The sequence below is a fragment of the Strix uralensis genome, unplaced genomic scaffold (assembly GCF_047716275.1).
Source record: "Strix uralensis isolate ZFMK-TIS-50842 unplaced genomic scaffold, bStrUra1 scaffold_227, whole genome shotgun sequence".
Taxonomy (NCBI): Eukaryota; Metazoa; Chordata; class Aves; order Strigiformes; family Strigidae; genus Strix; species Strix uralensis.
This window is the reverse complement of record NW_027436834.1, coordinates 1-14,893: the sequence shown is the minus strand read 5'-3', so window position 1 is coordinate 14,893 and position 14,893 is coordinate 1. Positions and strand designations below refer to the sequence as shown.

General features: G+C 73.1%; 3 protein-coding genes across 8 annotated transcripts; 1 reads left to right on the top strand and 2 right to left on the bottom strand.

Moving 5' to 3' along the window:
* Window positions 1–731: 731 nt before the first annotated feature.
* On the bottom strand, window positions 732–3,573 carry HAUS7 (HAUS augmin like complex subunit 7). Of its 2 annotated transcripts, none has more exons than XM_074857624.1 (10): window positions 3,373–3,573; window positions 2,761–2,876; window positions 2,608–2,675; window positions 2,460–2,521; window positions 2,239–2,336; window positions 2,019–2,150; window positions 1,844–1,922; window positions 1,547–1,759; window positions 1,029–1,110; window positions 732–905 (listed from the first exon to the last, which is right to left on the bottom strand). In XM_074857624.1, exons 1-10 carry the CDS (start codon window positions 3,433–3,435, stop codon window positions 844–846), a joined length of 975 nt encoding a protein of 324 aa, XP_074713725.1. In that variant the 5' UTR covers window positions 3,436–3,573; the 3' UTR covers window positions 732–843. The 2 variants fall into 2 exon arrangements, with proteins under 2 accessions (XP_074713725.1, XP_074713726.1); XM_074857625.1 differs by having other exon boundaries at window positions 2,460–2,518.
* Window positions 3,574–3,582: 9 nt separating this feature from the next.
* Window positions 3,583–5,932, top strand: CCNQ (cyclin Q). 3 transcript variants are annotated; one of them, XM_074857627.1, is made up of 5 exons: window positions 3,583–3,880; window positions 3,952–4,138; window positions 4,583–4,715; window positions 5,333–5,554; window positions 5,647–5,932. In XM_074857627.1, exons 1-5 carry the CDS (start codon window positions 3,787–3,789, stop codon window positions 5,788–5,790), a joined length of 780 nt encoding a protein of 259 aa, XP_074713728.1. In that variant the 5' UTR covers window positions 3,583–3,786; the 3' UTR covers window positions 5,791–5,932. The 3 variants fall into 3 exon arrangements, with proteins under 3 accessions (XP_074713728.1, XP_074713727.1, XP_074713729.1); XM_074857626.1 differs by having other exon boundaries at window positions 4,553–4,715; XM_074857628.1 differs by lacking the exon at window positions 5,333–5,554.
* ATP2B3 (ATPase plasma membrane Ca2+ transporting 3) lies at window positions 5,841–14,880 on the bottom strand (the record flags this gene model as incomplete). 3 transcript variants are annotated; one of them, XM_074857621.1, is given in 14 exon segments in its annotated part: window positions 5,841–6,262; window positions 6,791–6,970; window positions 7,442–7,549; window positions 7,967–8,178; window positions 9,854–10,067; window positions 10,133–10,324; window positions 10,728–10,834; window positions 10,913–11,000; window positions 11,415–11,594; window positions 12,104–12,338; window positions 12,669–12,910; window positions 13,311–13,553; window positions 14,044–14,258; window positions 14,819–14,880. In XM_074857621.1, coding segments are annotated over 14 exon segments (2,596 nt in total), but the record flags the coding sequence as incomplete, so codon positions are not given.
* Window positions 14,881–14,893: the final 13 nt, after the last annotated feature.

Genomic DNA, 14,893 nt, shown 5'->3' with positions numbered 1-14,893 from the left:
GCACTGTCTCACTGCCACATGTCACACACCTGCGCACGGCCGCAGGCCGGTCTCATACAGGCAAACACGCGTGTTACACGCCTGTGCGGGCGCCGCACTCCTCCCACATGTGAAAACACACGTGTTACACACCTGTAGGGGTCCCACATCGCTCCCACACACGCAAACACACGTGTTACACGCCTGTGCGGGCGCCCCATCACGCACACGCGTGTTACACGCCTGCACAGGGCTCCGTGTGCTTCGGGGCTGCAGGGGGGGGGCCCTGGGGGGGGGGTGTTTCCCCCCTCAGGGTTTTGGGGGGCCCCGGGGGGGGGTGGGGGCCGGTCTGGCTCCATCCCGATGATCTCAGCCCCGCAGGAATCTGGGGGGGGGGGGGGGGGCAGGGACGTCACTGCGATGGGGGCGGGGAGCCCCCGGACACCGCGGGGGGGGGGGGGGGCGGTACCCTGGGGTCAGCCCCCCCCGTTTTCTTCCCCCCCGGCAGGAATTTGGCCCCCGGAGCTGAGTCACGGCGGGTTCGGTGTAAACACGGCCCGACCCTGACGCTCCTTCCATATAGGGCCCGAAAACGCGACGGCCCCCCCCTCGCCCCCCCCCCCGCCCAAAATAGATCCCGGGAGGCCCCTCGGGACCCCCCCCCCCCGCCCCACGGCTCCGCCGTGGGGCGGGGGGGGGTCCCGGGGGGCCACCCGGAGTCCTGCGCCTTGTCCCCCCTTAATTATCCGCAATTAACAGCACCCTCTTTAATCCGATTATTAACCCCCCCCCCAAAAAAAAATCCAGAGGTGGGGGGGGAGGGGGACACCCCAACCCCCCCCCCAGCAGCGGGATGGGGGGGGGTCACTTCTGGGGGGCCCTGGGGACGTCCCCGAAGCGCTGCCGCAGGGCGGTGACCCGGGTCTCTGCGGGGAGAAGGGGGGGGGGGGGGTGTGTGTCAGACCCCCCCCCCAAAAAAAACCCACAGCGAGCTCCCAGGGGGGTGTCTCGGGGAGGGTGGGGGGGTTTTGGGGTGCCCCCGCACTCACCCATCGCCCGGCGCGGGGCCCCCCCCGACAGTCGCGTCACCTCGGCCGCCGTCTCGCCCAGCTGGGCCACGGTCCGCAGGGTCTGGGGGGGGGGCGGGGGGCTGTGGGGTGCCAGCAGCCCCAGGACCCCCCCCCCACCCCCCCCACCGTGGGGTAGAGGGAGCCCCAAACCCCCCAACACCCTCCTGTGGGGCCCAACTGCTGCCGGGAGCCCCCCCTCCCCAGTCCCCTGTGGGGCACAGGGGCCCCCCCAAAACCTCCCAGTGGGGCCTCAGGACTCCCCAAATCCCCCTCTATAGGGCCCAGGGACCCCCCCAAATCCCCTGTGGGGCTCAGGACACCCCCCCACAACCCCTATAGGGCCCAGAGACTCCCCAATCCCCCCCTATAGGGCCCAGGGACCCCCCCAAATCCCCTATGGGGCTCAGAACGCCCCCCAACACCCTCCCACGGGGCTCAGGGACCCCCCACCCCACCCCGGTACCCGTGGGGCGCCCCGGACTGCCCCCCCCCCCAACCTGCACGAGGTGCCGCATGCGCTGGCAGACGGGGGGGGCCAGGGGGCCGCAGGGGGCGAGGGCGGGGGGCGCCCCCAGCCCCATCTGAGCCCAGGGGTCCCGCAGCTCCGACGCCCCGAACGCCGTGGCCAGGGCGGCCAGGTCGCGCGCCGCCACCCCCAGGGCGGGCAGGACGGGGGGGGCCGGGCCCGCGCCCCCCCCCAGCTCAGGGTTCTGCGGGAGAGAAGCGTCAGGAGGGACCCCGGGGTGGGGAAGCGGGGGTCCGCGCCCCCTCCCCGGAGCCCCCCCCGGCCTCACCTGCGCCTCCAGCCGCTCCAGGTGCTGCCGCGTCGCCGCCAGCGTCGCCTCCAGCTCCGGCCCCGAGGGAGGGGGGGTCCTGCGGGGGTGGGGGGGTCAGCGCGGACACCGGGGTGTCCCCACGGGGGGTGTGTGTGTGTGGCGGCGGGGGGGGGGGGGGGTGTCAGTCACCCACCTGGGCGAGGGGCTGTCGTGGGCGTCGAGGGCGGGCAGCGGCGGGGGGGACGGGGGGTTCAGCGCCGCCACCCCCTCAGGGGTCTGCAGCACCTCGTGCAGGAAGCGGGAGGTGTGTCGCAGGGCGCTGTGCCTGGAGGGGGGGGGAATCGGGCGCCTGGGTCCCTGCTGTGGGGGCCAAGGCCCCGGGGGGGGCGAGGGGAGGACACCCGGGTCCCTACCTGCTCTCCAGGGAGCCCCCGCTCTCGTCCCCCGGCGGGGGGGCCGCGTCCAGCAGGTCCGTGATGAACTCCAGCTGCTGCTTGGGGGGGGCGGTGCCCTGCGGGGGGCATCGGGGTGACCCCACCAGCCCCCCAACCCCCCCCGGAGCCCCCTTGGCCCCCGCAGCTCTCCCCGCACCCTCAATCCCACCCAGACCCCCTGGGCCCCCCCCAGCTCCCACCTCCACCAGCGCCATGTCGTCAGCCCGGCACAGCATCAGCTTCGCTCCCAGTTTGGCCACTTCTGGAGGAGAACGAGCGCTGGTTAAACTGGGGCAGGAGGCGCAGGGGGCGGGGGGGGGGGCGGGGGGGGGGGCGGGGGGGCCCTACCTTGCAGCCGGGCGTCCTTGGGGCCATCCTGGAGAGCGTCCAGGCGGGCGGTGAAGTCGGGGTGCACCCTGCAAGGGTGCGGGATGGGGCGGGTGAGGGGGGGGCTCGGGGGTGGGGGGCAGGGAGGGGCCCCCCGCTCCCCCCCCGCCGTACCGGGAGCAGACCCACTCCAGCAGGGCCCGGCGCCGGGCCGAGGGGGTGCAGAGCAGCTGCAGGGCCTCGACCGGCTCCAGCGGGACCACCGGGGCCACGGGGGGGCACGACAGCGCCTGCGGGACGGGGAGAGGAGGGGGGCGGCTGTCAGGGACCCCCGGGGCGCGGCCACGTCCCTGCCAGCCCCCCGTGAGGGACCGGGGGCCCGTGAGGGACCGGGGCCTATTCCCGCCCCCCCCCAGGGTAACGGGGACCGCTGAGGTAGTGGGGACCCCCTGGGGTAACGGGGACCCCCTGAGGGACCGGGGATCCGTGAGGTAACGGGGCCTATTCCCGCCCCCCCGAGGTAACGGGGACCGCTGAGGTACTGGGGACCCCCTGAGGGACCGGGGACTCGTGAGGTAACGGGGATCCCTGAGGGACCGGGACCCCCCTGAGGTAACGGGGCCTATTCCCGCCCCCCCTGAGGTAACGGGGCCCTTCCCCTCCTCCCCCCTCAGGTACCCCGACCCCTTCCCGCCCCCGAGAGGCCCCGGAGCCCCCCCCTCGCCGCCCCTGAGGTACCCGCCCTCCCCGGTACCCGTCCCCCGCTCCCCCCGGTCCCGCCGCCACCTCGAGCCGCTCCAGCGTTCCCGCCGCAGCCGCCAGCACCGCCGCCGCCGCCGCCGCCTCCATTTCCCGCTTCGAGCCGCCGCCCCTCGCCCATTGGCCGTCGCCGCGCCGCCGCGCTCGCCGATTGGTCGGCGGCGCCGGGCAGGCCCGCCCCTCCCTTCCTCTCCGCCCCCTCGGCTGCCATTGGTCAGCGCGGCCCCGCCGCGGCCAATCCGAACGCTTCCCGCCCTGCCGTGGGAGGGCGGGCTGGCCGCGCGCCGCACCCCATTGGTTGCCGCCCGCGCTCCGGCCCCGCCTCTCCCTCTCCCTCCGGCCAATAGGAGCGGGCGGAACGACCGCGGCTGCGCGCACAGGCCCCGCCCCCGGAAGCGCCGGGCCCGCGCCGGAGCCGCCGCCGGGAGCCGCCGCCCCGCCATGGCGCTGGAGCCGGCGGGGCCGCGGGGGGAGCGGCCGGGCGGGGCCGAGGCTCGCGCCCGCTTCCGCGTGGCCCGTTTCCTCATGGAGGCCGGTAAGGGCGCGGGGAGCGCGGCGGGGCCGCGGGGGAGGCGCCGCCGCCGTGACACGGTGCCCCGGTGACAGGCGTGAAGCTGGGGCTGGGCTCGGTGGCCCTGGCCACGGCCTGCGCCGCCTTCCACCGCTTCGCCCGCGCCGTGGGGCCCGACGCCCCCCACGACCCCCACCTGGTGGCCGCCGCCGCGCTCTTCCTGGCCGGGAAAGCCCAGGGCACCCCCCTGCGCGCCCGCGACGTCCTCAACGTGGCCCACAGGTACCGCGACCCCCCGCGGGGCGCCCCCGGACCCCCCCAGACCCCCCCCGGGCACCCTGAGACCCCTCGGGGCACCCTGATTCCCCCTGGGCACCCCAAAATCCGTCGGGGCACCCTGATCCCCCCCGGGCACCCCAAAACCCCTCGGGGCACCCCGAACCCACCCCAGGCACCCCAAAACCCCTTTGGGGCCCCCTGTCCCCCTCCTTGGGGCCCCCTGACCCCCCCCGGCCACCCCAAAACCCCTTGCGGCACCCTGACCCCCCCCCGGGCACCCTGAAACCCCTCAGGGCCCCCTGACCCCCCCCGGGCACCCCAAAACACCCCGAGGCACCCTGACCCCCCCCCATGTGCCCACAACCCCCTCCGGGCCCTCCCAGGTGCCCCAACGCCCCCCCCCCAACACCCCAAAAGTCCCCCCGGGGCCCCCCCGTCCCCCCCCAGGTGCCTCCACCCCGGGCAGCCGCCGCCGGGGCTGGACGGGGGGTTCTGGGCGCTGCGGGACAGTCTGGTGCAGTGTGAGCTGCTGCTGCTGCGTGTCCTGCGCTTCCGCCTGCCCGTCGCGCACCCCCACAAGGTGAGACCCCCCCCCACCCCAAAATCCTCCTGGGACCCCCCCGGGACCCTCCCCCGGCACCCCAAAATCCTCATGGGACCCTCACCAGCACCCCAAAATCCCCCGGCATGCCCAGACCCCCCCCCCGCACCCCAAAATCCTCCTGGGACCCCCCCGGCACCCCCAGACCCCCCCCGAGACCCCCTGGCACCCCAACTTCCCCCTGGGCCCCCCACAACCGCGGGTGCCCCCCCCTCAATGCTGCACTTCTGGGACACCCCCCCCCGGAGACCCCAAAGGCCCTGGGGGGAGCCCACGGGACCCCCAAAGACCCCTCCTGGCCCCCCAGAGTCCTGGGGGACCCCCATAGCCCCCCCCCACCAACACACTGAGAGCGCCCATGGGACACCCCCCCCCCCCCCCCCCCCAAAATGACCCGAGTGACCCTGGGAGCACCGATGGGACCCCCCCGGGACACCCCCCCACACCCTTGGGACCCTCATCGCACTCTGGGGAACCCCCCCCACGCCCCCTGACCCCCCCCCAGGGCTGTCCCAGGGCCCCCCCCCGTGCCCCCCCCATACCCCGAGGGGTGTCCCAGCGCGGGGGTCCCTGACGCCCCCCCTCTCCCCCCCCAGTACCTGGTGCAGTACCTGCTGGCCCTGGGGCGCTGGGGGCGCCGGGGGGGGTGGGGGCACCCGCGGGTGCCGGGGGTGTCGTGGGCGCTGGTGCGGGACGGGGCCGCGGGGGGGCTGGGGCTGCGTCACCCCCCCCAGCACTTGGCCGCCGCCGCCCTGCACCTGGCCCTGAGCCTCTGCGGCCGCCCCGCGCCCCCGGGGGCCCCCCCGCGGTGGTGGCAGGTAAGAGGGGGGGGCTGGGGGGGCGGGGGGGGGTCCCGGGGGCGTTTGGGGGGTGACAAGGGGTCGTGTGTGTGTGTCCCCCCCCCGCGAAGGTGCTGAGCCCGGGGCTGGGCCCGGAGGAGCTGGAGGAGATTCTGCGGGAGCTGCTGGGGCTCTACGGCCTCGACACGCAGGTGGGGGGGGACCCCCCGGCGCCCCCTCGCGCCCCCCCGGCACCCCCCCGGCCGCCCCGCTGAGAGGGAGCCCCCCCCGACCCCCCCCAGCATCACCCGCAGCCGCTCGTTCGTTAACGTCTTTAATTACCGGCCCCGCTAAGGGGGGGGGGGGGCGCACACGCCTGTGCCCCCCCCCAATAAATAATTACACACGTGGAACCCGAATTAATCAGAATCAGTCAATTAAAAGCCGCCGCCCCCCCGTGCCCCAGCGGGGGGCCCCCCCCAGACAGACATGGCTTGGTGGGGGGGGGCCCCCTAGAGCGAGGTCTCCAGGCTGTGCAGGCGGCCGGGGGGGGCCCCCCGGGGGGGGCGGTTGTTGTTGCGGTTGGGGGGGGCCTCGCTCTCGGCGTCGGTGTCGTCGATCAGGGGAATGTCCCGCGTGTCCCCGAACAGCAGCTCGGGGGGGGGCCCCAAGGGGGGGCCGGGACGGGCCTCGGGGCGCGGGGGGGGGCCCCCCCAGGGAGCTGCGGAAAGCCTTCACCACCCGCATCTGGGGGGGAGGGGGGGTCAGCGGGGGGGACAGCACTGCACCCCCAAACCCCTGAGACCCCCCCAAACACCCCCCTGTGCCCCCCACTGGGGGTCCCAGGTATTGGGGTGCCCCCCCGCCCCCCAAAACAGGGACTGGGGGGAGGGGAAGGAACGGGGGGGGGGAGGGATGATGGGGGGGGAGGGGGGCTGAGGGTTTCGGGGGGGCCTCAATGGCTGGGGGGGGGGGTCCTGGGGGTGTCCCGGGGGACACTCAGGGGTGGGGGCCCCCTCCGGGGGGGGCTGAGGACGGGGGAGCAGCGCCGGGGTGCCCCCCCCCAGGGACCCGCCGCTGCCCGGGGCTGTCTGGGGAGGGGGGGGCACTGGGGGGGGGTGTCACTGTGGTGGGGGGGGGGGGGCTGATGGGGTCAGAAGTGAAGGGCCAAAGGTGAAGGGTCAGAGGTCAGGGGTGAGGGGTCAGCAGGTCTGTAGGGTTGGGGTGAGGTGTAGGGGTCAGGGGTGAAGGGTCAGGGGTCAGGGTCAGCCCCACCTGGGTCTGGATGCGGCTGAGGCCCCGCACCCACAGCACCTGCCCCCGCCGCAGCTCCCGCTCGGCCGCGTCTTCCTCCTCCTCCTCTTCCTCCTCCTCCTCCTCCTCCGGGGGCGGGGCCGCCCCCCCCCGCCCCACCCCGGGGCAGCGCAGGCGCCCCCCGGGCACCCAGCCCATCACCTGGGGGGAACGGGGGCAGGGGGTTAACGAGGGCGCAGGGTCCCAGGGGGCAGCCCCTGTCCGCCACTTCGTTAGGGGTAACGAGGGCGCGGGGTTAACGAGTCTGGGGCAGCGCCGGCCAGGTTAGGGGGTCAGTGAGGTCAATGGGGTTGATGGGGTCAGTGGGGTCAATGGAGTCAATGAGATCAATGGGGTCAATGAGATCAATGGGGTCAATGAGATCAATGAGGTTCATGAGGTCAATGGGGTCAATGAGGTCAGTGAGGTCAATGGGGTCAATGGGGTTCATGACGCTGCGGAGGGCAGGAGGTGTTGGCACCATCCTCTGCCTCGTTAGGGGTAACGGGGTTAATGAGGCCACAGGGTTAATGAGGCCGCGGGTGCAGCCCCACAGCCCCGCCAGGGGATAATGGGGTGTGTCCCCCCCCCGATAGGGGGGTCCCCGGGGGTCAGGGGGTCCCTGGTCCGTACCTGCCCCCAGACGAGCTCCCCGACGCCCACGAAGAGGCACCACAGCCACTGCTCGGCGCTGAGGGGGGAGCAGCTGAAGGGCTTCCCCCCAAACTGCACGATGACGATCTGGGGGGCACGGCGGGCGTCAGGGGGGGCCCAGACCCCCCCCCTCAGCCCCTGCGGGGAGCCGGGGGGGGTCCCGGGGGGTAACAGTGGGTGGAGGGTCCCACGGGGGTCTGGGGTCTCTGTGGGGAGAGGAGGGTGGCCCCCCCAAGTCTGGGGGTGATGGGGGTCCCCCTCCCAATCTGGGAGTCCCTGAGGGTCCCCCTGGGGTATCTGGGGGTCCCCTCCATACCTGAGGGTCCCCTCCACATTTGGGGGTCCCTGGGGGTCCCCACGGGGCATCTTGGGGTCCCCTCCATGATTCAGGGTCCCCCCCAGAGCTCTCCCAGCACCCCCCCCCCCCGACCCTGGGGCCGATGGCGAGAGGCCGAGGAGGTTCCCGTGTCCCCCCGTGTCCCCCCGTGTCCCCCCGCCCCCCACCTGCAGCGCGAAGGTGCCCAGCACGATGGCGCAGAACACGGGGTTCCCCAGGACGCCCTCGAACACGTTCCTCTCGCCGTGGATCTTGCGGGCGTTGACCTCGTTGAAGAGCTGCATCAGCACGAAGGTGTTGAAGATGATGGTGTAGTGCTCCGAGGGGGGGGCGTGCAGGGGGGCGTCGCGCCCGCTGTCGATGTCGAAGAAAACCTCCCCTGGGGGGGGGGCTGGGTCAGATGGGGGGGGCTGTGTCCCACCCCCATGACCCCAGGGGGCTCCCACGGACACATCGGGGGGGCCCCACAGCCACATCCCCGGGGGTGGGACACCCCCCCCAACATCTCCTGGGGTCCCTGTGGGCTGTGGGAGCACTTTGGGGATGTGGCCACGGGGGTGGGACCCCCCAACACCCCCTGAGGGCTGTAGGAGCCCCCCAACATCTTCTGAGGGTTTCTGTGGGCTGTGGGAGCCCCCTGGGGACACAGCCATGGGTGTGGGACCCCCCAACATCTCCTGTGGGTTCCTCTGGGAGCACCCCAGGAACGTGGCCATGACTGTGGGACCCCCCCCCAACACCTCCCCACACCTGCTGTGGGCTGTAGGACCCCCCAGCACCTCCCGTGGGCTGTAGGACCCCCCAACACCCCCTATGGGCTGTAGGATCCCCCAACACCCCCTATGGGCTGTAGGATCCCCCAACACCCCCTATGGGCTGTAGGAACACCCCCTATGGGCTGTAGGACCCCCCAACACCCCCCCTATGGGCTGTAGGATCCCCCAACACCCCCTATGGGCTGTAGGAACACCCCCTATGGGCTGTAGGACCCCCCAACACCCCCCCTATGGGCTGTAGGATCCCCCAACACCCCCTATGGGCTGTGGGACCCCCCCAACACCCCCCTATGGGCTGTAGGACCCCCCAACACCTCCTGTGGGCTGTAGGACCCCCCAACACCCCCCTATGGGCTGTAGGACCCCCCAACACCCCCCGTGGGCTGTAGGACCCCCCAACACCCCCCTATGGGCTGTAGGACCCCCCAACACCCCCCGTGGGCTGTAGGACCCCCCAACACCCCCCTATGGGCTGTAGGACCCCCCAACACCTCCCATGGAGCTGTAGGACCCCCCAACACCCCCTGTGGGCTGTAGGACCCCCCAACACCCCCCTATGGGCTGTAGGACCCCCCAACACCCCCCGTGGGCTGTAGGACCCCCCAACACCCCCCTATGGGCTGTAGGACCCCCCAACACCCCCTGTGGGCTGTAGGACCCCCCAACACCCCCCTATGGGCTGTAGGACCCCCCAACACCCCCCGTGGGCTGTAGGACCCCCCAACACCTCCCATGGAGCTGTAGGACCCCCCAACACCCCCTGTGGGCTGTAGGACCCCCCAACACCTCCTATGGGCTGTAGGACCCCCCAACACCTCCTGTGGGCTGTGGGACCCCCCCAACACCCCCTATGGGCTGTAGGACCCCCCAACACCCCCTGTGGGCTGTAGGACCCCCCCAACACCCCCCTATGGGCTGTAGGACCCCCCCAACACCCCCTATGGGCTGTAGGACCCCCCAACGCCCCCCGTGGGCTGTAGGACCCCCCAACACCCCCTATGGGCTGTAGGACCCCCCAACACCCCCCTATGGGCTGTAGGACCCCCCCAACACCCCCCGTGGGCTGTAGGACCCCCCAACACCCCCTATGGGCTGTGGGACCCCCCCAACACCCCCTATGGGCTGTAGGACCCCCCAACACCCCCCGTGGGCTGTAGGACCCCCCAGCACCCCCTATGGGCTGTAGGACCCCCCAACGCCCCCCTATGGGCTGTAGGACCCCCCAACGCCCCCCGTGGGCTGTAGGACCCCCCAACGCCCCCCGTGGCAGCCCCGCACCGACGAAGAGGAGGGTGAAGATGATGACGAGCTGGTAGGCGGCGTGGCCCAGGATGTTCTTGACCATGGTGCGGGACAGCAGCGGGCGGTCGCGGCCGTAGGGCCGGCGCAGCAGCAGCGCCTCCGTGGGCGGCTCCGTGGCCAGCGCCAGCGACGCCAGCGTGTCCATGATCAGGTTCACCCACAGCATCTGCACGGCCTTGAGCGGCGAGTCCTGGGGGGACACACACGGTGGGTGCCAGGGACCCCCAGCGCCCCCGCGGGCCTCCCCGTGCCCACCTGGGTGATGCAGGCGCCGGTGAAGGCCACGGCCACGGCCACCACGTTGACGGTGAGCTGGAACTGCAGGAACTTGGCGATGCTGTCGTAGACGTTGCGGCCCCAGAGCACGGCCGCCACGATGGACGAGAAGTTGTCGTCCGTCAGGATGATGTCGGACGCCTCCTTGGCCACGTCCGTGCCCGCGATGCCCTGGGGGGGCGGGGGGGTGAGGGGGACCCCAGTGTCCTGGGGGGGGGCAGGGGGGGTGAGGGGAGACCCCAGTGTCCTGGGGGCGAGGGGGGGTGGAGTGGGGGGACCCCCCGGGCCTGGCAGGGAGATGGGGGGGGCGGGGGGGGGCACAGGGACGGTCCCCACAGTGACAGTTCCCTGAGGGGGATTCTGGGGTGTCCTGAGGGGGGCAGGGAGGGCCCACGGGGGGGCTTTGGGGGTGGGTTTTTGGGGGGTGTTTTGGGGGGTTGGGGGGGTTTGAGGTGGTTTTGGGGGGGTTTGAGGGTTTGGGGGGTGTTTTGGGGGTGTTTTGGGGTGTCGGGGGTGTTTTGGGGGGGTTGGGGGTGTTTGGGGTGTTTTGGGGGTGTTTGGGGGTCGGGGTTACCATGGCGAACCCCACATCCGCCCTCTTGAGCGCGGGGCCGTCGTTGGTGCCGTCGCCCGTCACAGCCACCACCTGCCGCTGCCCCCCCGCGGTGCTGTCGATGATCCCTGGGGGGGGCGGGGGGGGTGGGGGTGGGTCCCTGAGCGGCCCCGGGGCCCCCCCGGCCCCCCCAGCCCCGCCCCCACCTTTGACCAGGGTGTGTTTGTCGGTGGGGGAGGAGCGGGCCAGCACCCGCAGCCGCGGCCACACCTTGTCCAGGCGCTCCTGCTCGATCTGGGGGGGACGGGGGGTGAGACCCCCGCTGGCCCCTCGCCCCCCCCAGCCCCTCGCCCCCCCCTGCTGGCCCATCACCCCCCTCCCGCTGGCCCCTCACCCCCCCCCCCGGAGCTGCCTCACCCCCCCCACCCCCCCCAAGCCCAGGGGCACCCCTGGGGGGCAGTGCCCCTCCCAGTGCCCCCCAGTCCCTCCCAGTGTCCCCCAGTCCATCCCAGCCCATCCCAGTGTCCCCCAGTCCCTCCCAGTCTGTCCCAGGCTCTTCTCCCAGTGCCCCCCAGTCCATCCCAGGCTCTTCTCCCAGTGTCCCCCCATCTGTCCCAGTGCCCCCCAGTCACTCCCAGTCCCTCCCAGTGCCCCCCAGTCCATCCCAGACTCTTCTCCCAGTGCCCCCCAGTCCCTCCCAGTCCCCACCTCGCCCTTCTCGTTGCGGATGCGGCGGTTGAACTCCCGCCCCTCCAGGCAGAGCCACTCCTCGCCCGCGGGCAGGATCCCGCACTTGGTGGCGATGGCCCGCGCCGTGGCCAGGTTGTCCCCGGTCACCATCCGCACAGTGATCCCGGCGCGCTGGCACTTGCGGATGGCCTCGGGGACCTGCGGCGCCCGGTGTCCCCAGGGACCCCAACACGCGTCCCCAGGGACCCCCAGTGCCCTCTGTGTGTCCCCAGGGACCCCAGCACCCTGACACGTGTCCCCGGGGACCCCCAGTGCCCTCTGTGTGTCCCCAGGGACCCCCAGCACCCTGACACGCGTCCCCAGGGACCCCCGGCACCCTGACACATGTCCCCAGGGACCCCGGCACCCCGACATGTGTCCCCAGGGACCCCCGGCACCCTCTGCGTGTCCCCGTGTCCCCCCACATCCTCGTGTCCCTGTGTCCCCCCATCCCCTGTACCCCCCATGTGTCCCCCGTGTGTCCCCATATCCTCTCTCCATGTCCCCAAGTCCCCTGCGCCCCCCCACACCCCATGTCCCCATGTCCTGTATCCCCACGCCCCCCCAAGTCCCCTGTGCCCCCCATTCCCCATGTCCCCACATCCCCCCCTGTCCCCCCAGGTCCCCTGTACCCCCCCCGCCCTGTCCCCCCGCCCCCCCCCCCGCACCTCGGGGCGCACGGGGTCCTCGATGCCGACCAGGGCGATGCAGGTCAGCTCAGCCACCACGGCGGCCTCGTCGTCCCAGGGGGGCTCGGGGGCGGGGGGGAAGTCGCGGAAGGCCAGGGCCAGCGTGCGCAGCCCCCCCGCGGCCATCGGCTCCACCACGCGCCGCACCAGCTCCTCGCGCTCGCGGGGGCCGAAGGGCCGCGCCTGGCCCCCGCCCCCCAGGATGGCGCAGCACCTGCGGGGGGGGCAGGGGCATTCCTGGGGCGCAGCCCCCCCTCACCGCGCAGGAGGGACATGCAGGGGCCCCCCCGGGGTTATTTCGGGGTGCAGACCCCCCTCACTGTGCAGCACGCACTTGCAGGGGCCCCCCAGCCCCATTTTCGGGGCACAGACCCCCCCTCACCGCACAGGAGGCCCTTGCAGGGGTCCCCCCAGGTTATTTCGGGGTGCAGCCCCCCCTCCCCGCGCAGGAGGCCCCTGCAGCCCCCCCCGGCTTATTTCGGGGTGCCCCCCACCTGCACAGGAGGCCCTCGCAGCCCCCCTGGGTGATTCCGGGCCCCCCCACCTGCGCAGCAGCAGCTCGGCCGCCCCCTTGCTGTAGAGGCGGAAGCCCCCGGCCGCCTGGCGCGTGACGGTGCTCATGGACTTGCGCTCGGAGTTGAAGGTGAAGACCTTGAGCAGCCGCTCCTCGGGCACCCGCGCCCGCTCCGCCTCGTAGTCCCGCCGCAGCGCCAGCACCAGCCCCAGCAGCGCGCACTCCGTCTTGTTGCCCACCTGCCGCGGCAGCCCCCCCGCCACCTCGGGGGGCTGGGGGCAGGGGGGGCCGGGGATGGGGGCGGGGGGGTCACGGGGGGCAGGTATGGGGCAGCGGGGGGGGATGTGGGGGTCGGGGGGGGATGCGGGGCAGCGGGGGGGTCACGGGGGGCAGGTATGGGGCAGCGGGGGGGGATGTGGGGCAGTGGGGGGGTTACAGGAGGCAGGTATGGGGCAGCAGGGGGGCATTCAGGGGTCAGGGGGTGGGTTTGGGGGTCAGGGGGTGTCAGAAGGGGCCAGGGGGGTCAGGGGGTGGATTTGGGGGTGGGTTCGGGGGTCAGGGGGTGTCAGAAGGGCCGGGGGGGGCAGGGCAGGGCCGGGGGCAGAGAGCAGAGCGCGGGGTCAGGCCGAGCCCCCCGCCGCCCCCCCCGCCCCCCCCCGGGCCCCCCCTCACCAGGAGCTTGCTGGTGTAGGCGCTGTTGATGGCGATGGCCTGCACCAGCAGGTCGAGCGCGCGGGGGGGCAGCGCGGCCGGCGCGGGGGGGGCGCGGAAGTGGGTGTCCCCCAGGAAGAGCTGCACCACCGTCATGCGGTTGGTGGTGAGCGTCCCCGTCTTGTCCGAGCAGATGGCCGTGGCGCTGCCCATCGTCTCGCACGCGTCCAGGTGCCGCACCAGGTTGTTGTCCCGCATCATCTTCTGGGGGGGGACAGAGAGGGAGGGAGAGGGGGGCTGGGGGCAGCCGGGGCACCCCGGGGGGGGACGGACGGACGGAAAAATGGATCCATGGGGGGATGGAGGGACGGACCTGGGGACAGATGGATGGACCTGGGGACAGACCTGGGGACAGAAGGATGGATCTGGGGACAGAGAGACGGACCTGGGGACAGATGGACAGACCTGGGGACTGACCTGGGGACAGATGGATGGACCTGGGGACAGAGGGACGGACCTGGGGACAGAGAGACGGATCTGGGGACAGAGGGACGGACAGATGGACAGACAGAGGGATGGAGAAGCCGAGCAGGAAGCTGAGGACAGAGGGACGATGTCGGGGCAGAGGCGACCCCGGAGGACGGATGGACAGAGGGACAGAGACACGGACAGAGGGATGGATGGACAGAGAGATGGACAGAGGCACGGCCAGACAGAGGGCCAGCGGGCCGGCCGGCCGCAGGGGCGCCCTGACCTTGACGGAGTAGGCGAGCGAGATGGTGACGGCCAGCGGCAGCCCCTCGGGCACGGCCACCACCAGCACGGTGACGCCGATGATGAAGAACTTGACCCAGTGCTGGGCGTAGACGGGGGCGCACTGGGGCAGCCAGGGCCGGCGCTGCACCACGAACGTCTCCAGCACGAAGCACAGCACCAGGATGGCGACCGTCAGCGCCGACATGGCCAGGCCTGCGCACACACAGCGCCCTGCCGCACCCGCGGGGGGGGGGGGCTGCAGGGGGTTGGGGGGGGGTTGGGGGGATCCAGGAGGGGTTTGGGGGGTCCAGGAGGGGTTTGGGGGGGTCTGGGGGGGTCCAGGAGGGGTTTGGGGGGGGGTTGGGGGGATCCAGGAGGGGTTTGGGGGGTCCAGGAGGGGCTTGGGGGGGGTTGGGGGGATCCAGGAGGGGTTTGGGGGGTCTAGGAGGGGCTTGGGGGGGGTTGGGGGGATCCAGGAGGGGTCTGGGGGGATCCAGGAGGGGTTTGGGGGGGTCTGGGGGGGTCCAGGAGGGGTTTGGGGGGGGGTTGGGGGGATCCAGGAGGGGTTTGGGGGGTCCAGGAGGGGCTTGGGGGGGGTTGGGGGGATCCAGGAGGGTCTGGGGGGATCCAGGAGGGGTTTAGGGGGATCCAGGAGGGGTTTGGGGGGGTCTGGGGGGCCCAAGGGGGGTTTGGGGTCACGGGGGGGTTTGGGGGTCACAGGGGGGGTTTGGGGGTCCCGGGGGGGGTTGGGGGGGGTCCCGGGGGGCACCCACCCGCCTTGCCGATCTGCACGGCCAGCCGGGTCAGCTTCCCCTGCAGCACCGACTTCTCCTTCCTGGGGCCGCTGC

What these genes read in the sequence shown, in the direction of transcription:
- CCNQ (XM_074857626.1), top strand. Translation starts at nt 3,787, where the DNA reads ATGGCGCTGGAGCCGGCGGGGCCGCGGGGGGAGCGGCCGGGCGGGGCC. An exon ending in GTCCTCAACGTGGCCCACAG is followed by an intron (nt 4,139 to 4,552) that starts GTACCGCGACCC and finishes ACACCCCAAAAG; the next exon opens with TCCCCCCGGGGCCCCCCCGT. An exon ending in CCCCCCCGCGGTGGTGGCAG is followed by an intron (nt 5,555 to 5,646) that starts GTAAGAGGGGGG and finishes CCCCCCGCGAAG; the next exon opens with GTGCTGAGCCCGGGGCTGGG.
- HAUS7 (XM_074857624.1), bottom strand. Translation starts at nt 3,435, where the DNA reads ATGGAGGCGGCGGCGGCGGCGGCGGTGCTGGCGGCTGCGGCGGGAACG. An exon ending in GAACGCTGGAGCGGCTCGAG is followed by an intron (nt 2,877 to 3,372) that starts GTGGCGGCGGGA and finishes CCCGTCCCGCAG; the next exon opens with GCGCTGTCGTGCCCCCCCGT. An exon ending in CACGACAGCCCCTCGCCCAG is followed by an intron (nt 1,923 to 2,018) that starts GTGGGTGACTGA and finishes CCACCCCCGCAG; the next exon opens with GACCCCCCCTCCCTCGGGGC.